The 20,078-nt window shown below is 47.4% G+C and overlaps 1 protein-coding gene across 1 annotated transcript in view; it reads left to right on the top strand.

Annotated features, from left to right (window-relative positions):
* The window catches only part of LOC139669196 (contactin-6-like), a 112,037-nt gene extending 93,447 nt beyond the window's left edge, over positions 1-18,590 (top strand). The window contains exons 16-23 of the mRNA XM_071549644.1: positions 83-232; positions 5,485-5,555; positions 7,678-7,912; positions 8,412-8,527; positions 9,576-9,762; positions 14,136-14,248; positions 16,079-16,247; positions 18,239-18,590. Of these exons, the coding sequence (XP_071405745.1) occupies positions 83-232; positions 5,485-5,555; positions 7,678-7,912; positions 8,412-8,527; positions 9,576-9,762; positions 14,136-14,248; positions 16,079-16,247; positions 18,239-18,339 (1,142 nt within the window). The 3' untranslated portion in view covers positions 18,340-18,590. The remainder of the gene's footprint in view (positions 1-82; positions 233-5,484; positions 5,556-7,677; positions 7,913-8,411; positions 8,528-9,575; positions 9,763-14,135; positions 14,249-16,078; positions 16,248-18,238) is intronic.
* The last annotated feature ends 1,488 nt before the right edge of the window (positions 18,591-20,078 follow it).

Here is a 20,078-nt window from a genome sequence, read left to right as displayed (position 1 = left end):
TGGGAGCTGCCTGGAATTTTTCTCCAGGTACCATCAATTTGTACCTCAAAAATGCATTGGCCTTGTCATGTTTGGTTTTTAGCTCCTGAAGTCATTAATGGCAGGACTCACAAAGCCACAGTGGTGGATTTAAGCCCTTGGGTTGAGTACGAGTTCCGGGTGGTCGCCAGCAACGGTGTCGGGATTGGGGAGCCCAGCAGACCCTCAGCTCTGCTGAGAACCAAAGCAGCAGGTAAGGCCCTGCTCTCTGGCAGGTTTTGCCACCCAGGGGGCAGGTCCCAGGAGTGGGAATTTCACTGCAGCAGGAACACTCACACCTGCAGGGATACCACTCAATTTACTATGAGCAGGGAACCTTCCCCTAGACCACTGGATGGGGCTTGGAGCACCCTGGGCTGGTGGGAGGTGTCCCTGCCCACGGCAGGGGTGGCACTGGGTGGGCTTTAAGGTCCTTCCAACCCAAGCCATTCTATGATTCTGTGATTTAACCCCATCCCTTGGAGTGTCCCAGGCCAGATTGGACAGGGCTTGGAGCACCCTGGGCTGGTGGGAGGTGTCCCTGCCCGTGGCAGGGGTGGCACTGGGTGGGCTTTAAGGTCCTTCCAACCCAAGCCATTCTATGATTCTGTGATTTAACCCCATCCCTTGGAGTGTCCCAGGCCAGGTTGGACAGGGTTTGGAGCACCCTGGGCTGGTGGGAGGTGTCCCTGCCCATGGCAGGGGTGGCACTGGGTGGACTTTAAGGTCCTTCCAACCCAAGCCATTCTATGATTCTGTGATTTAACCCCATCCCTTGGAGTGTCCCAGGCCAGACTGGACAGGGCTTGGAGCACCCTGGGCTGGTGGGAGGTGTCCCTGCCCGTGGCAGGGGTGGCACTGGGTGGGCTTTAAGGTCCTTCCAACCCAAGCCATTCTATGATTCTGTGATTTAACCCCATCCCTTGGAGTGTCCCAGGCCAGGTTGGACAGGGCTTGGAGCACCCTGGGCTGGTGGGAGGTGTCCCTGCCCATGGCAGGGGTGGCACTGGGTGGACTTTAAAGTCCCTCCAATCTAAACCATTCTGTGATTCTGTGATAAAGGCTGGAGGTGGCCCATTCTCCCCCACTTTGATATGTCCCAAATTACACCTAATCCATATTAGGACACACATAATCCATAATCTGAACACAACCTTTTACTCGAGCGATTGGAGAGCAACATTTCTTTCCTTCCAATTAAAACGGAGTTTCCACCCTGCTCAGGGACCTGAAAGGATAACACCAGCTCTGGGGCATGTCCCAACCCAGGCATTTGCTGCAGAGGTGTTGGATATCTGAGCATCAGGAGGAACAGGACATTGCCTTTAACTGGAGGAAATAAATTCCAGCACCCAAACAGGGTGGGATCTCTACCATCTGTCTGTCCAACCTCTCCACATTTCTCTTCTGGGGCTTGGAACCTCATGGGAAGCAGATTCCCTCTGGGGTGACTGACACTGTCAGTCCTCTGACCTGCTCACTTAGGGACAATTAATTTGGAGCCCAAACCTTTGCCCTATTTTATATTTCTCTCAGCCCTCTGCTCATCAACTCTCTCCCACCTCTAAAATCAGCATTTGTGGCATTTAAAGTAGTCAAGTGGAAACAGCTTTTACAATCCACTGTCCCTTCTCTGTTTCACTCATTTGCCAAGCCCTGAAGTTTGGAAAGCTGCACTTCAGGACAAGATTCCAAATACAGCACTGGACACTGTACAGGAGAAAATGCACTTTTCTCAGAAATGGGGATCTATTTGTTCTCCAAGCAGAGTCATAGAATGGTTTGGGTTGGAAGAGACCTTAAAAACCATCGTGTCCACCTTCCAGAGGGGACAGATTTTCTATATTTCCCAGCACATGATCACAGATCTCCATTACATGATTGATCATGAAGCCAAAACGAGTCTTGAGAAGGTTGTTCTTGCTGTTACCAAGGGCTTTGTAAAACCTGCTGTTCCAAACCAGCTCTGAAGTCAGTAAAAGCTTTCATCTTTTAAAGCTCTTTTAAATTTATTTATATTTTTATTAGAGAGAGTCACAAGAGCAGGGCTACAAAGAGAAAGAAACAATAAAATTAGTGTTATTTATCATGGCAATAACAAAAAGAATGTTATTTCCTTACGGTGTAACCCTGTCTGAAGCTTAACAAAAGGAAGAGAAAGTCTCACTTCGGGTTTTAGTTGTTTAACCCCTTCAGTGCTGTAGAGAATTCTGTATCAAAACACTGCTGTGCAATGATGTTAATTTTTGAATCAGAACAGGAAACTGAGCAGTGTGGGCAGCAAACAACTGCCCAGAAAAGGTGAGCTGGAGCTTCCCTGTCTAATAACTATTTTGCCAGCTGAAATCTGAGCATTAGTAGATTTGTGGATGCAAATGAGCCACTGCTCATTTCATTAAAATGTAGCTGGGAATTAATTGAGCCTCTGTTGGTGCATCCAGCTGGAAATTTTCATCTGTTTCTCAACTCTGACCCAGTTGAGGCTCCACTGAGCAGCAGGACAAAATTTTTCCCATGCAAATGAAACCCTGAACACGTTTAACACACGAGCTAATTGAGCATCAGTTGGTTCATGAAACAGGGAAACACAAGGCTTGGAAGTCTGTTTTGCCATTTCAATGCAGTTCTTGTCAGCCTGAGATTATTTGCCTCTGATGTGCACAGAGACATTGATTGTGAGTGACAAAACCCTCCAGAAGAGCCCAGACTGTTGGCACTTGCACTCACTTTGAAGGCTGCACAGCAGAATTATCCTGAAATTCCTGCATTTCTAGAGAGGATGGAATCAGATAAAAAATTATATGTGGAATCTGGAATATATGGAAAGTGGAATCTAGAAGGGAGAGTGGGTTGACCTCAAGTTCTGTGAATTTAAAGTGCTGCTGGTTTTATTGCCACCCCTGGAGCTGGATTCCCACTGGGTGGATGAATGGGAAGGACAAGCAGATATGGCAAAACTTGCCAAAAGCTCTGAAAAAAGCTCCAGAGGTACAAATATCCCAACTATTTCTGCCCCTGTCTTCAGCCCTGACTCAACACATCAGGTTTCCAGACAGTGAGAGCTGAATGAAGGGATTGACAAAGCAATCTTGGAATCTCAAAGGTTTGGAGATGGTACCAGCCCAAATGTCTTAGGGAGGGGTCCTTTCTGTGCAGCCTCCAGGGTTCTCTTTATTCTTCTCTAGCAGATGAAAAGTAACATGATCTCATAAATCATAGAATCATAGCATGGTTTGGGTTGGAAAGGACCTTAAAGATCACTCAGTTCCACCTCCTGCCATGGTCAGGGACACCTCCCACTGGCCCAGGTTGCTCAGAGCTCCACCCAACCTGGGCCTGAACACTTCCAGGGAAGAGCAAGTAGATCCACATCAAACTCTGCAATAACAGCAAGGCTGGTCTGTCTAAATTCCATCTATTATCATAACTTGGTTCCTCAATAATGGCCACGTTTGTAGTCTAATGGGATGGACATGTTGTTGGACATCAGGGAATCATAGAAAGGCTTGGATTGGAAGGGATCTTAAAGAAGAGAAGTAGAGCAAGAGGCAGGACATGCTGATATTCTCTTTGCCCCTCCAGCAAGAGCCCCTTGAGTGATGAGAAGCCCCTTCAGCCTCGGACACCAACCCTGTTCCTCTGGTGCCAAACCCCTGGGGCAGTGCTGGGGAGATCAAGCTCGAATCAACCAACCTTTGAGCACTTACAGTCTTGAGAAAAGGAGAAAAGCAAAGTGTGAGCTTTGAATTTCCTAAAAAAAAAAAAAAAAAATAAAAGCATTCAGCCAATTAAAAAAAATTAATATATTGCTCCAACAACATGTTTACCGAACAAATGCATAATTAGTAAATCAGTAGTGTTGCAGCTACAGCCTGAATGGAACAGCATTTTGCCAATTAGTTGATGAGGCATAATAATGTCAGATCCTTGATGCTCCAAGCTTCTTTAATTAATTTTTTGAACCAGGGTACTCATGTATCAAATACATCTGTGGCTTCAGCCTTAGAAACTTGAGAACGTGTAAACACGATTTCAGTTCCTTTCAAAGGGGCTGTTATGCAGTAGGATCCCTGTTCTACCTGCTCACAGGTGGGACAGCTCCATGGCCACAACAACCCCCTGCAGCGCTCCAGGCTGGACACAGAGTGGCTGGAGAGCAGCCAGGCAGAGGGACCTGGGGGGACTGAGGGACAGGAAGCTCAACAGGAGCCACCAGTGTGCCCAGGTGGCCAAGAAGGCCAAGGGGATCCTGGCCTGGATCCAAACTAGCGTGGCCAGCAGGCCCAGGGCAGTGACCCTTCCCCTGGACTCTGCCTTGGGGAGGCCACACCTTGAGTGTTGTGTTCAGTTTTGGGCCCCTCAGGTCAGAAAGGACATTGAGGGGCTGGAGCGGGGTCAGAGAAGAGCAACGAGGCTGGAGAAGGGACTGGATGTGGCACTGAGTGTCCCCTTAAACACCTCCAGGGACAGAGAATCCACCATGTCTTGATCCAACCCCACTGTGATCACCAGCCCAGGGCACAGAGTGCCCTGGGCTGGTGATCACAGTGGGGTTGGATCAAGGGTTGGACTTGATGATCTCAGAGGTCTCTTCCAATCCAACTGAGAAGAGCAACGAGGCTGGAGAAGGGACTGGAGCACAAGTGCTGTGGGGAGAGGCTGAGGGAGCTGGGGGTGTTCAGCCTGGAGAAGAGGAGGCTCAGAGGTGACCTCAGCACTGTCTGGAACTGCCTGAAGGGAAGTTCTGGCCAGGTGGGGGTTGGTCTCTTCTCCCAGGCACTCAGCAATAGGACAAGGGGGCACGATGGGCTCAAGCTCTGCCAGGGGAAATTGAAGTTGGAGATCAGAAAAAATTCTTTGCAGAGAGAGTGCTCAGGGATTGGAATGGGCTGCCCAGAGAGGGGGTGGATTCCCCATCCCTGGAGATTTTTTCATCTGAGCTTGGCCGTGGCACTGAGTGCCATGATCTTGTAAAGGGACTGGAGTTGGCCCAAGGGTTGGACTTGATGATCTTGGAGGTCTTTTCCAACCCAATCCATTCTATGATTCTGTGATTCTATGGGAGCTGGGAAAGGCTCTGCTCACACAGCTGGAAAGACCTCTAGGACCCTGCAGGCCAACCTTTGTCCAGCACTGGACACAGCACTCCAGGTGTGGACCTTTCCCAGCTTTCCAGCCACTCTTCCCCCAGCCTGGAGTGCTCCATGGGGTTGTTGTGATGCAACAGCTGTACCTGGGACTTGGACTCATTGAACCTCAACCCACTGGCCTTGTCCCAACCCCTCTGCAGAGCCTTCCTGCCCTCCAGCAGATCAACACTCCCACCCAGCTCGGTGCCATCTGTGAACTGGCTGAGGGTGCACTCCATCCCTTTGTCCAGACCATCCATGAGGATATCAAACAGGTCAGACCCAACTCTGAGCCTTGGGGAACCAGTTGCAAACACCACCATCTTTTCCCCTCCAGTTCCCGTGGTGGCACCGACGAACGTCGGCGGAGGAGGAGGGACCCGCTCCGAGCTGGTCATCACATGGGAGGTAATTAGCTCAATTAACCTAAGCTATCTACTGGGGGAGAATCCCTGGGTGAGATGGAAATCCAGGGGCTGGTTTGGTCAGTGGCTTTGGCTGAGCCTGGATTTCCCCTTGGATGTGGAGGGAGAGCAGCCCGTAAGGAATGCAGCGCGTTCACCACGTTACAGCCAACAATTTATAAAAATAACCACTTTCAGAGGCATGTTGTAAAGATGTTGGGAAGTCTGCATAACCCTCTTATCTCCATTGTACAGGAGGTGCTTAACACACTAATCTGCTGGGCCATTTTCTGCATTTCCATTTCTGCTGCCTTTGTTTACATGTTTGCCATTCTGGAACGCTGTGCTGACAAGACAGATCCTATTATGCGTTAAAGGAGATGAGCCCTTTAATTCTCCAGCACTCCAGTGAGAGCAAAGAATACACGTTTTTTGAAAACATTTAATACCAGACAAGTTGCAAAGGGTGAGCACAGGTCATTCCAGAGAGTGGAGAGGGAGTGTTGTGGGAAGGAGCCTTCCTTTCTGCAGCCATCCAGCAGCACCCACAGGCTTGAGGATGGAGTCTCTGGCAAAGCCCGGGCACTGGTGGGGCAGGTACTTGGTCAAGCTGAAAAAAATTGGATTAAAATAATAAAAATCCCCTCTGGATCAATGTCCCTGCCAATGTTTTCCCCTCCCCATGCTGCAAACAGAGTGAAGCTTCATTTTTGCTGAAATAAGTTCCCCTCTATTTGCATCTCTCACTCTTTTGTTCCATTTTCTCTTCTACTGATCCACTCTTTGGGAGCAGAAGAGCATGAAAATCAAAACCAACCTGAGAGATCTCAATCAAATTATCCCGTTGGACTCCACAGTGTGTAGTGAAAAATAGTCAGAAGAAATACTAATTATGCCCAGCTAACAACGCTGAACACGACTCTCAGCTTTCTGGGATGCACTCACTAAACATCTTGATTAAATCTGAGGTCACAGAAGCCTCAAAAACAAATTAAATGCTCTAGAAAGCAGCTGGAACTCTTATAAATCCCCAGTGCACCGTCATCCCTCACATTTAACTCTCTCAGAGCTGGAAAAGAGATGGAAAGGAATAATGGGGAATAATGTTTGTAAAACACTTAAGGAAAGACACACGTTGCATCTGCCAGGAAAGGGTTATTGTCAGAATTAGAAGGCAATAATGGAGAAATGAATAAAGCAAATGCTTTGAAAAGTTCTGAGCTACTTCCTGCTGGTTTTTCTCTCATGTTCTTACACCATTCCTGCTCCCAGGGGTTTCTGTGCAGGAGAAGGTGTTGGAGCCAGAGCTCTGCCCCCATGTCCTTCTCTCCCTGTGCACCATTTCCCGGACCAGCTTTTCCATGCCCCTCCCTTTGATGGAAGCATCTCAAATAACGAAGTTTGACTGAGAATCCCTCCCTCCTCCTGGCTTTGTTTCAGAAATGTTCTCTTGCCTTGAGAAGCCAACGTGGAATTATTTTTATCCCATGCAAACAATAAACTTCATGCTGGACACGACGTTGATTTAATTGCCTGTTCAGTCTGAGCTATTCCTACAAATCTTGACATGAGGTTTTATTAATAGAAACATTAATTTTGCCATGTTGACTTGCAGCAACGTTTCTGTTCTAAAAACTTAAATAAGAACATGTTCCTGCACTTGAGACTTTCTCTTTGCTAAAAAAAAAAAAAAAATACATAAGTGCAGGCAATTATATGGATGACACACATTTCTGTGGATACATTTGCTCCTTTCCCAACTCTCTTTTTTCCTCTAAAATAATTTATTTAAAATTAGCATTCCTACACCCCTTTGGGGGAAAAAAGAATCAGCTACAACTTGTACTGAGCGAAATGCTGTTAATTTTGCAAACCTCCTGCCTGAAAGGGAACAACTTTAATGGAGCTGATCAGACTTTTCGTTTCGAAATTGATTGCCTCGATAGATTTATTAGTTTGATTTTTGCTTCAATATCCCATTGACTGATGGAGCAAACATTATTATCTTCTCGAAGGCACAGTCAACCAAATCAATACCCCAAAAATACAGGCAGAGAATGAAGATTCAATTAAAACAGTGTATCATTGCAGAGTTTTATTGAGTGTCCCTCCCCCTGTCCCCACAGCCAGTGGCGGAGGAGCTCCAGAACGGGGAAGGTTTTGGTTACGTCGTCATGTTCCGCCCTCTGGGCTCAGCCTCCTGGACAAAGGCAGTGGTGGCTGCAGTGGAATCAAGCAAATATGTTTATAGAAATGAAAGCATCAGCCCTCTGTCTCCCTTTGAAGTGAAAGTTGGTGTCTGCAACAACGAGGGGGAAGGGACCCTGAGCCCCATATCCATCGTCTACTCAGGAGAAGATGGTAACGTTGCTCTTGTGGGGAATGGTTGGGTGGCACCAACAGGTCCCAGATCTGAGCAGGCAGATCGTCACAGGGGTGTTGAGGAGCCTCTGCAAACCTGACTGTTGAATGTCGACAGGAGACATGAGGCAAAAGATGGGAAATGGAAGTAAATAAAAAAAGGGGAGAGTTTTCAGAATCATTTTCAGTAGGGGGCGTGTTGCAATGATTTGTCCCCAAGGTGCTCCTGCTGAGTGTGCTGGGAAAATCAGGGGACATCTAAAGGTGTTGCTCTCAGAGGGTCCAGCATTTCAAACCACTCATTGCAGCTGCTCTCTGAAAAGCTGTTCCAGCACAGGGGTACAGACCAGCTTTACAACCAGCTTTGCCAACGTCCCAAAGCAGCAATCCCACCAGGTCTCCTGAGCCCCTGCCTGCTGCTCCCCCTGACTTTTCCTGCCTCTCCCCCTCCCTCTAATCCCCCCAACGTGCCCCCAGCTGTGTTGTGCCCATGTTGCAGAGCCCAAGGTGGCCCCCGTGGTGGTGTCAGCGCTGAGCGTGTCGGCGGCGGAGGTGGAGCTGTCCTGGCAACCCCTGGCATGGAACCGGCACACGGGCAGAGTGCTGGGCTATGAGGTGAGCCTGGCCCTGTGCCACCCCTCACATGTGCCCCCTTCCTGCCCATGAGTGCATTCTGGGCCTTTCATCAAGTCAGTGGGCAGTGGGGCTCTTCTCTCGTTAGCAGCATCTCACCTGAGATAATTGGGAGCATTCGCAGCCCAGAACTTCCTTAATTAGAACCATCAAATCACAGAATCAACTGGATTGGAAGAGACCTCTGAGATCATCAAGTCCAACCCTTGATCCAACACCACTGTGATTCCCAGATCACGTCACTCAGTGCCACATCCAGTCTCACCTTAAACACTTCCAGGGATGGGGAATCCGCCCCCTCTCTGGGCAGCCCATTCCAATGCCTGATTAGGATTCATTCACTCAAGCTTTATTGCCCCTCTCTGGGCAGCCCATTCCAATGCCTGATTAGGATTCATTCACTGAAGCTTTATTGCCCCTCTCTGGGTGGCCCATCCCAATGCCTGATTAGGATTCATTCACTGAAGTTTTATTGCCCCTCTCTGGGTGGCCCATCCCAATGTCTGATAAGGATTCATTCACTGAAGCTTTATTGCCCCTCTCTGGGTGGCCCATCCCAATGTTTGATAAGGATTCATTCACTGAAGCTTTATTGCCCCTCTCTGGGTGGCCCATCCCAATGTCTGATAAGGATTCATTCACTGAAGCTTTATTGCCCCTCTCTGGGTGGCCCATCCCAATGTCTGATAAGGATTCATTCACTGAAGCTTTATTGCCCCTCTCTGGGTGGCCCATCCCAATGTTTGATAAGGATTCATTCACTGAAGCTTTATTGCCCCTCTCTGGGTGGCCCATCCCAATGTTTGATAAGGATTCATTCACTGAAGCTTTATTGCCCCTCTCTGGGTGGCCCATTCCAATGTCTGATTAGGATTAAATTCTCTGAAGTTTTATTCCTTCTCCATAATTATTCAGTCTTGGTTCTATATCCTGCTAGTTTTGAGCACAGAAAATCCCTTGAAATCTTCCCTGTCAGCCTCTCTAATTGCTGGGAGACAACAAGTTGCCTGTTCTTTGTCCTGCTTTCCAGGTTTTATACTGGACAGACGATCCCAAGGAAAGCACAGCCGGGAAAGTCCGAGTCAGTGGGAATGTGACAGCCAAAAACATCACAGGATTGAGAGCCAACACCGTGTACTTTGCCACAGTCCGAGCTTACAACACTGCAGGGCCAGGGCCCTCCAGCCCCCCAGTGAATGTCACCACCAAAAAATCCCGTGAGTATTCCCTTTGGGCAAGAGGTGGCACCAACTGCCAAGGGTGGCAATGGCACTGCAGCTCGTGGGGACCCATCTCTGCTCAGTGTTTCAGGATCAAAGAAAAGCAGATCCCAGATTTTATGGCACAAAATCTGTGACTGAGTTTTCTCTTGTGGTTCCATTAGGAAGGATTTGTGTTTCCTTTGGAATGTTTCTTGTTTCCAGGGGATTTCCAAACAAAGCAGAGTCAATAAAGGAAGGAGGTTTCACGGGTCAAACAATAGATTTGGGTGTGAGGATGTGTCGGTTTGGGTTTTTTAAAGAAAATTGTTGAAAGCTGCAAATACAGAGATTTTTTGAGACCTCTAAACTGTGCATGAAAGGAATACATTCATATAAATGCTATTTAGTCATTATTTTTTTAATTTTTCTGCAACTGCAGAAGCAAAATCAAATGTTGGGGTTTTTTCCCCTTGGGTTATATTTGCCCAGTAAAATATTGATCAGCCCTTTTGCATAAAAGGGAAATATTTCTCCCATCTTTCACCAATTTTCTTCTTGTCCCTGTGCTGTTCCATGTTCAGTTCTGGGCCCCTCAGTTCAGAAAGGACATTGAGGGGCTGGAGCGGGGCCAGAGAAGAGCAACGAGGCTGGAGAAGGGACTGGAGCACAAGTGCTGTGGGGAGAGGCTGAGGGAGCTGGGGGTGTTCAGCCTGGAGAAGAGGAGGCTCAGAGGTGACCTCAGCACTGTCTGGAACTGCCTGAAGGGAAGTTCTGGCCAGTTGGGGGTTGGTCTCTTCTCCCAGGCACTCAGCAATAGGACAAGGGGGCACGATGGGCTCAAGCTCTGCCAGGGGAAATTGAAGTTGGAGATGAGAAAAAAATTCTTTGCAGAGAGAGTGCTCAGGGATTGGAATGGGCTGCCCAGAGAGGGGGTGGATTCCCCATCCCTGGAGGTTTTTCAGCTGAGCTTGGCCGTGGCACTGAGTGCCATGATGTGGTAAAGGGACTGGAGTTGGACCAAGGGTTGGACTCGATGATCTTGGAGGTCTTTTCCAACCCAATCCATTCTATAATTCTGTGATTCTATGATTCTATGTTATAACTCCAAGGGCAGGACAGGAAACAACTTGTAAAATTAATTAACTTTTAATTACCACAAAAACACATTGAATGCAAATAACAAAACCAAAATGAAGCCAGAGAAGATATTTCTTAAGGACTCAAAGAGGACACATCCCTGGAAGTGTCCAAGGCCAGCTTGGAGCAACCTGGGCTGGTGGGAGGTGTCCCTGTCCCTGGCAGGGGGTGGGATGAGATGATCTTTAAGTTCCTTTCCAACCCAAACCATTCTATCATTTTATGACTCTTCTCACAGTCCATTTCTCATCTCTGGAATTTTTTCTCTCTCTTTCTCTGTGCATATGAAAGACAAGTTAAAGACAAGACACTCGAGTGACAAGACACAGAAGGAATAAATTTGCTTTTGTTTTACAGCGACTTTATCTTGTCAAATTCAGGGCTGTGCTAATGGTTCATTTAAAAATTAAAGTCAAAATAACCTTTTTAATATTTAAATATAGAGATTAGATTTTCAAGCTCTGTCTCTGCAAGATGCAAACCCTTTCAATATGAGCAGAGAGAATATGTCAGGAGAAGGCAAACAATGTGTACCTGCAGCAGGAGCTGCAGCTCCAACGTGGATCAATCCTGGATGTTCCTGCTCAGCCTCCAGGATTCCAACAGACTCTGCAGCCCATTAGTGCAGGGACTGAGCAAAGCCAGAATGGTCCTTCTGCCCAAGAGGTGCAATTCTGATTGAAAGATATTTATCTAAGATCAATTTAAGGTCTAAGTTGACATCCTGGTTTAAGTTAAAACTACTTAGGGAAGAGGAGTTGGTTTCTTCCTTCCATGAGAAGGTTCCTTTAGGAGCTGCTCTGCCTCTTTCTGTTATGGAGTTCAGCAATTCTTTGCTTTCCCTTTTGCTTTACAAATAAATACACATATTTTTGCCATCTGTCTATAATATAGATATCAGAATTACTTTGCCTGGATAAACAGCTCAGTACAGCAACAAAGCCAAGTGTTGCCTAAACCACGAGAGGAACTTCATTAACTTAATAAACTTCAGCAGATACTTGAGACTTCTATTATTCTTGATGATGTTGATTACAAGAAATTAATTGAGGAAATGATCTGCCAGTCTCAGACCTGTTGCTGTGGTTTTGTTGGAGGATATTCTCATGGATCTGGAGAAATGCTCTTACCACTTATTCTGATTCCTGGCTGAAAAAAAACCCAGATAATTTTGTTTTGAAAATCCTCCTGGGTTGGTTTTTTATCCCAAAGTCCATGAATTAAGATGCCTTTAAATTTCTGTTCTAAAGAGCTTTGAACAAATCAATATTCACCCATTTTTGAGTGATTTCAAGACTTCTCAGAGTGGCCCAATGAAGTATTTGATATCCTTTGCCTCTTGTGATTGTTTTGTTATGCAATTCCTTATCTCAAACATTTGCTGAAACCAACACAGAGGTTTCAAATTTGCAGTTTGGTGTGTGGGAATGTATATAAATGCCTTCAAAAAGAAAATAAATGTTGGCAGTGTGGCTGATGGAAGGACATCCACCTGGGAGCTCCACTGACACCTTCCTTCCCAACCAGTGGGATGGATTAAACTTCTCCACCATCATCAGGCAGACAGAGATGAAACATCAGCCCCCACCAATTTATTTGATGTCCATGGGAAATGAAAGAAATTATGGAAAGTTGGCAAATAAACAGTATTTTCTACTTTACATCCATTAATAATCAGCTATAGGAACTGTAGGGAGAAGAGAAGAATCCCAGAAGTTGAGCATGTTAAAGTCAGGTCTGGGATACTCTAATTCTGTCCAAATCTTTATTTTCTGGAACCTTCCCAGTGCTTCCTCCTCCCTGGCAGGTCCTGGAGAGAATGTTGTCCAAAACCTGAGCTGCAGTTCAAAGACAGTTCCCACCTCCCATGTTCACACAGGAGTCCTTTCAGTCACTTGTAGACAAACTTGCCAAGTCCTGTCTCTTGGACACACAAAGCCTTTGAAAAGCTCCTCTCAGCCAGTTGTGCTGAGACTTTATAAAAGCCTACAATGTTTCCTGGTGGATCATGTGGAGACTTTAATGTGCAGCTCTTTGTGGCCTCCTGACTGATGAGAATCTTGTCTTGGGTTCAGCTTTTCTGAGATCCATCCAGTGCATTGAAATACAGAAAGGAGCAACATTTTACTGCACCAAAATCCATCCAACATAACTTGAACTGTCAGACACCTTCAGGCTGTTCCTAATTTTGAAAATGAGCTCTCACAGCAAGAGGTTCTGTGCTGTGAATAGATCTTTGCTCTGACTAAGAGGAATCATAGAATCATAGAATTGATTGGGTTGGAAAAGACCTCAGAGATCATCGAGTCCAACCCTTGGTCCAACTCCAGACCCTTTACCAGATCATGGCACTCAGTGCCACGGCCAAGCTCAGTTTAAAAACCTCCAGGGATGGGGAATCCACCCCCTCTCTGGGCAGCCCATTCCAATCCCTGAGCACTCTCTCTGCAAAGAATTTTTTCTGCTCTCCAACTTCAATTTCCCCTGGCAGAGCTTGAGCCCATCGTGCCCCCTTGTCCTATTGCTGAGTGCCTGGGAGAAGAGACCAACCCCCACCTGGCCAGAACTTCCCTTCAGGCAGTTCCAGACAGTGCTGAGGTCACCTCTGAGCCTCCTCTTCTCCAGGCTGAACACCCCCAGCTCCCTCAGCCTCTCCCCACAGCACTTGTGCTCCAGTCCCTTCTCCAGCCTCGTTGCTCTTCTCTGGCCCTGCTCCAGCCCCTCAATGTCCTTTCTGAACTGAGGGGCCCAGAACTGAACACAACACTCAAGGTGTGGCCTCCCCAAGGCAGAGTCCAGGGGAAGGGTCACTGCCCTGGGCCTGCTGGCCACGCTAGTTTGGATCCAGGCCAGGATCCCCTTGGCCTTCTTGGCCACCTGGGCACACCGGTGGCTCCTGTTGAGCTTCCTGTCCCTCAGTCCCCCCAGGTCCCTCTGCCTGGCTGCTCTCCAGCCACTCTGTGCCCAGCCTGGAGCGCTGCAGGGGGTTGGGGTGGCCAAAGGACAGGACCTGCACTTGGCCTTGTTGAACTCCATCCCATTGCAATCAGCCCATCTCTCAAGCCTACCCAGATCCCTCTGCTGAGCCCTCCTGCCTTCCAGAAGGAGAGTGATGATGGGCTGCCAAGTGGGGCTTTTGCTCTTTTAGGTTTCAATCCCCCCAAGTATTTGCTATTCCCACGTTCAACCACCCCAGTAAATGAACATTCCCTTGAGTACCTTGTGATGATGCTCCTCTTTTCCTTTCCAAGCCCCGAGCCAACCCCCGGGCAACATTGCCTGGAAGTTGGCAAACTCCAGGATCTGCCTCAACTGGGAACACGTGAAAACAATGGAGAACGAATCCGAGGTGTTGGGCTACAAAGTAAGTCATTTCCTCAGCTCATTAATTAGAGGAGTTGTTTATACCAGAGGTGCAAACACAGATTTGGTGTAAAGTGTGTGTTCATCACCTGGAAATCTGACTTTTCTGGAGTTGTTGGGTGCTTGGCTGATGTTTGGACAAATATTCATTCAGAGCAGATCTCTTTATCCCAACACAGGGATTTTCTGTCCCCAGCACTACATTTCTCTTGTCCCCTTTCCCTTGTAGTCTTTACTCACCTAAATTTGCTTTCACATCTCCAAGGAAGGAGTTTCACACTTGCATTTAAGAAATAGAGAACAGTCTGTTCAGCATTAAAGGCAGTTATAAAACACATTTAAACCTTCTCTCTCTGGCAATTTATAAATGTACCTTTGAAAAGAGGTTGGAAGATGCTCACACAAAGATCCATGTTAATAAACCAGAGAGCACCCCCATAAATCTATTTTTAAAGGAAATAAAAAATATATATTAAAGTTTGTTTGCAGTGGCAAACTTCCTGGATCTGCAAACTCATGGAAAGAATTCTTTTGCTCCTGAAGGGCTGTAAAAATGGAGGTGGAGAGGGAATCCATGAGGAAAGATGCTCAGGATCAAGCTCCTTATTATGTTTGCCAGGCACTTGAGTGTCTGCACAGTTATTTATGTCTGGGGAGGAAAGGGACACAAACCCCTCAGCCTTGAGATCTTTGCCACCTCAGTGGTGTGTTTGAGTAGCTCAACACAGTGGGGGAAGACACAAAACTAGACAACTAAGCTGTTTTCCCTTGTGTTGAACCTCCCTGTTTCCTGGCTCCAGTCATCTCCCACCTTTTGGTGTGGTATTTCTTCTCTGATCCCTCTTTCTCCTCCTGCTTTGCTCTTCAGTTGCCCTTCTCAGCATAAACATGTCACAAGATTGTCAAGAGAAAGGAGTTAAACTGGCAGGATTTGGTTGGCAAGGAGGAAACTCTTCTTGGAGGAGAAAGGCTGGTCCTGGTGTAGGATCCTGTGGAGACTCCCCAGACTGCTCTGCTCCTTGGCCAAGGAGTCATTAGAACAAAGACTAAGGACAACAACCACATTTAGCTGTAGAAATGTGGAGATCCAGATGTCACCACCCACCTTTCTGTCCTTTCTTCAGGCCTTTAATAACTGTGCAGTTGCCCCAGGTTTTCATGAGCTTTTGGCAGTTTTATGCAGAAGTCCATGTGAATATTTCCAGCTCATTATGGATTCTCACCAAAACCAGGTAAAATTAAGAAAAAAAAATCCACCTAAAAATGCAGTTCTTGAAGTGTCAGAGGAGTTCTGGGTAGAAAAGGTGTTACAGAGTGAAGCCTTTGTTTAAAGTTGTGTCCAACTTCCGTGGTTACAGAGGAGCACAAGTGTGTTGGATAAGGATTTCCTAACCAAGGTTCTTCTGAGCAGACATAGAGAGAAATCGTGGATATCCCATCCCTGGAATGTCCAAGGCCAGGTTGGACAGGGTTTGGAGCAACCTGAGCTGGTGGGAGATGTCCCTGCCCATGGCAGGGGGGGTGATCCTTAAGATCCCTTCTAATCCCAACCATTCCATGATTCTACAGGAGTCTATGAAATGCCTTCTGTGGTATCCATCCCAAAATCCTGCAGAATTTATCTATTTCCATGTTTATTTCCATGTTTATGTATTTCCATGTTTTAAACTGCTTCTAATACTCTTCAGAGTGCTGACAGTGCTCTGAAGACTTTGGGACATGAGAGAAAAATCTCTCCAGATTAAAAAAAAACAAAAACACCTCAACATTAAAACTGAAAAATAAATTAATCAATGAAATAACTCTTGTTTTCCACTCCATTTCTCCCCAGATTTTGTATAGACAAAACAGACAGAGCAAAGCACATATCCTGGAGACAAACAACACTTCAGCTGAACTCCTGGTCCCGTTTGAGGGAGATTATCTCATCGAGATCCGAACAGTCAGCGACGGTGGCGACGGCAGCAGCAGTGAGGAGATCAGGATTCCAAAAATATCAAGTGAGTGAGAGATTTTTTTTTTTCCTCCCCTCTGAATGTTGTTGCATAATCAGAAATCTGTGCCTCGAAGCACAACAGATTCCCAGCCCTGCCAGTGCCAGAGGTGTCCTCCCTGTGGGGCTCTGCAGTGCTGGGCACACGTGGAGAGGGATCTGGGATGCATCAGAGGAGAAATTCTTTTGTACATCTTGTTTTGAGAGTGGTTTAGAGGTAAAGCTGCAGGAGAAATGAGCCCAACACAAAGAGATTATAAATCAGAGTTACAAATTAATAACAATATTACAATAGATGCAATGGCACAAAGAGAAATTGGCTTTAACCCCCAACCCCAGCAGTGTAACCCACCCCCTGGGGCACAAACACAGGGGGGTTTGGTGGCCCCTGTGCTGAGCCCCACGTGGTTCCCCCAAAGGGAAAGGAAGGGACAAACCTGTTGGTGCAGATGATGGCACAGTCTGGGCCAGAGTGGTGGGCTCCTTCTGGCCAGGGTCTGCTCCTCCTCTGCATCTGTCCTAGTTGAGCAGGAGGGACCAGCTAACCCTGTGTGGGGGTGATCAAAGCTGTGTATTCTACCCCCTCTATTCATTCCCCAAGGACAATGGGCCATTGGCAGCAGCTGCACAGGGAGTTCATTATCCCTTCACACCCAGCCTGAGGGGGGGCGGAGCTGCCAATGGGCCATCAACAGCTCAACACCCCCTGGCTCCCAGAGTTAATCACCCATTGTGTGAGTCCCAGCCCTGGGGGAGGGACTGAGTGCTCCCTGAGGGTACATAAGTGGTGGGTAAGAAGACTTTGGTAACTTCTTGTCAGATCCAGAGCAGCAGCAGGACCTCAACAGGAGGAGATCACCGCTCTGCCCAGACCACAGCCCTCGCCTGCACCAACAGGGTTTTCATTTCCTTTTGCTCTGGACTTGGGGGAGCCACAGGGGTCTCAGCACAAGGGCAAACAAACCCCCTTGGGTTTGTGCCCCAGGACACTGGGTTATACTGCTGGGGTTTTGTGAGTTGAAAACAATTTGCCTCTTGTGTCAGTGTTTTTATTGTAATATTATTATTAAATTTTAGCTCTGACTTATAATCCCTCTCATGGTGAGTTCATTTCCCCTGCTGGTTTGCCCTTGAACCAGCACAGCATCCCATGAGTGGTCCCAGAAGTCCCAAAGCCCCAGATTCTCTCCCCTCAGGTTTGGGTGGGAGCCCCCAGTGCCTCCCCCAGGGCAGGGAGTTCCACACTGGGGGATCTGACTCTGGGATAAAGTCAGGGGGGATTTTGGAATGGTTGCTGGCCCCTGAGCAGAGCTGAGCCCTCAGGTGGGTGTGGAGGTGCCAAGGAGTCCCTGCAGGGCAGTTCTCCCAGCTCCTCTGCCAGGTTTCTTTCCCAGCCAGCTCCCAGCCTGAGGGCTCAGCTGTGCCCTGGGCAGCTGCTGCCAATGGGCCATTGGGAACAGTTGCTGGGCAATGAATGGAGGGTTTAGAATGCCCAGCTTTGGTCACACCCACACAGGGACAAACTGGTCCCACTTGCTGAACTGGGCCAGGCTCCATCTCCCCTTGCCTGTGGAGCTCAGGGGAGGGCACAGAGAGGAGATCTCTTGGAAAAGTCAGAGCTGAAGCTCTCACAGAGAATGGGGCTCTAAACGTGCTCTGGAGTTGCTGCTGGCACAGAGTGAGGGTCCTGCCTTTAGAAATATCTTGTTCTTCATCACAACTGGAGCATTTTTACATAATAAATATATATATATATTTATAATAGTTACTTTTGGAACAAAATAGACAAGGCCTTCCTAAAGTTGGTGTTCACAGGAAGGGTGGGAAGGTAATTCAAAACCTTCCTCCATGGCATTGCTGCTACAACTTAATATATAAATGAATATAATATTTGTGGTTAATGTTGCCTTTTGAAAATAGAACAATGGTTGTGTTAGGATGCAAAATAAAAACTAATTTTTGACACAGATATACCTCTGTCTGCTTGTATTTCTGCAGGTTTAAGCTCTGGAGAAATAAAATCATCCCAAAGGATAAATCATATATTGACATCTGGGATCCTGTTATTGAGTTCTGTTCTTGTCAACCCTTTTCCTTGATGCTTTTTTAACAATAAAACATGTAGATTTTATCTTAACACTTCACCATGACCAACATTCCTGGTAAAGAACAACACTGGGGCTGGGGAAGGAAACATTAATTATCAATACAACATGAATTTTTTAAGATAAGTTTTGAATTGACTGGATAAATGAAGATGCATTAATTAAATGGTGAGGGGCCAAACATGATTTGGGATTTGGAGGAGGGATCTGTGGAACATGGAAGGCTCTGCTGAGCTGTTCTGACTGGGAGGAGAAAAGAGTTTCTCATGATATGGATATTTTTTCTCTTCTGTTCTTCAGTGTAACCTGTTTAAGAAAAAACAAACAAACCACATTTTCAATGAAATAAAAACTATTTGTTTACTTTTTGCACTCGTCTGCATTACAGAGGGTGTTGTAAAATGTATTATTTGGAATGTCCTGGGCTGCTTTTTACAGAAAAGGGAAATTTAAATAAAAGGAATTATCTGTCCCAACTCAAAGCCCGTTGAACTCAAGAGAAAGACTTTTAGTGGCATCAGCAAACCTTAAGCCAGACCTGAATGAAACCTCCTTTTATAACATCTGGCACTTTACACATCCTCAAATATCCATAAAAGGACCTTTTCATGCAAAGACTTCTCTGATCAACAAAACCAGAGAAATGTTGAGGTCCTTTTACTAAAGGAAAGTTGAAATAGTTCTGTTTTCAAGCAGGTTCTGTTGGTCTCTCACCTGATTTCCTTTGTTGGAGTTTGAAAGTGTAGTTTTCAGCTGGTGGTCGGTCACCAGTGGTGTCCCCAGGGGTCTGTGTTGGGCCCAGTCCTGTTTAACATCTTTAGTGATGATTTAGATGAGGGGATTGAGTCCATCAGCAGCAAATTTGCTGATGACACCAAGCTGGGAGGGAGTGTCGACCTGCTGGAAGGCAGGAGGGCTCTGCAGAGGGATCTGGAGAGACTGGAGAGATGGGCTGATTCCAATGGGATGGAGTTCAACAAGGCCAAGTGCAGGTCCTGCCCTTTGGCCACCCCAACCCCCTGCAGCGCTCCAGGCTGGGCACAGAGTGGCTGGAGAGCAGCCAGGCAGAGGGACCTGGGGGGACTGAGGGACAGGAAGCTCAACAGGAGCCACCAGTGTGCCCAGGTGGCCAAGAAGGCCAATGGGATCCTGGCCTGGATCCAAACTAGCGTGGCCAGCAGGCCCAGGGCAGTGACCCTTCCCCTGGACTCTGCCTTTGGGAGGCCACACCTTGAGTGTTGTGTTCAGTTCTGGGCCCCTCAGTTCAGAAAGGACATTGAGGGGCTGGAGCGGGGCCAGAGAAGAGCAACGAGGCTGGAGAAGGGACTGGAGCACAAGTGCTGTGGGGAGAGGCTGAGGGAGCTGGGGGTGTTCAGCCTGGAGAAGAGGAGGCTCAGAGGTGACCTCAGCACTGTCTGGAACTGCCTGAAGGGAAGTTGTGGCCAGGTGGGGGTTGGTCTCTTCTCCCAGGCACTCAGCAATAGGACAAGGGGGCACGATGGGCTCAAGCTCTGCCAGGGGAAATTGAAGTTGGAGAGCAGAAAAAAATTCTTTGCAGAGAGAGTGCTCAGGGATTGGAATGGGCTGCCCAGAGAGGGGGTGGATTCCCCATCCCTGGAGGTTTTTAACCTGAGCTTGGCCGTGGCACTGAGTGCCATGATCTGGTAAAGGGACTGGAGTTGGACCAAGGGTTGGACTCGATGATCTTGGAGGTCTTTTCCAACCCAATCCAT

Source organism: Pithys albifrons, chromosome 3 (assembly GCF_047495875.1).
Source record: "Pithys albifrons albifrons isolate INPA30051 chromosome 3, PitAlb_v1, whole genome shotgun sequence".
Taxonomy (NCBI): Eukaryota; Metazoa; Chordata; class Aves; order Passeriformes; family Thamnophilidae; genus Pithys; species Pithys albifrons.
Note: the sequence above shows the minus strand (reverse complement) of the source record. Positions and strands in the feature narration are given on the sequence as shown.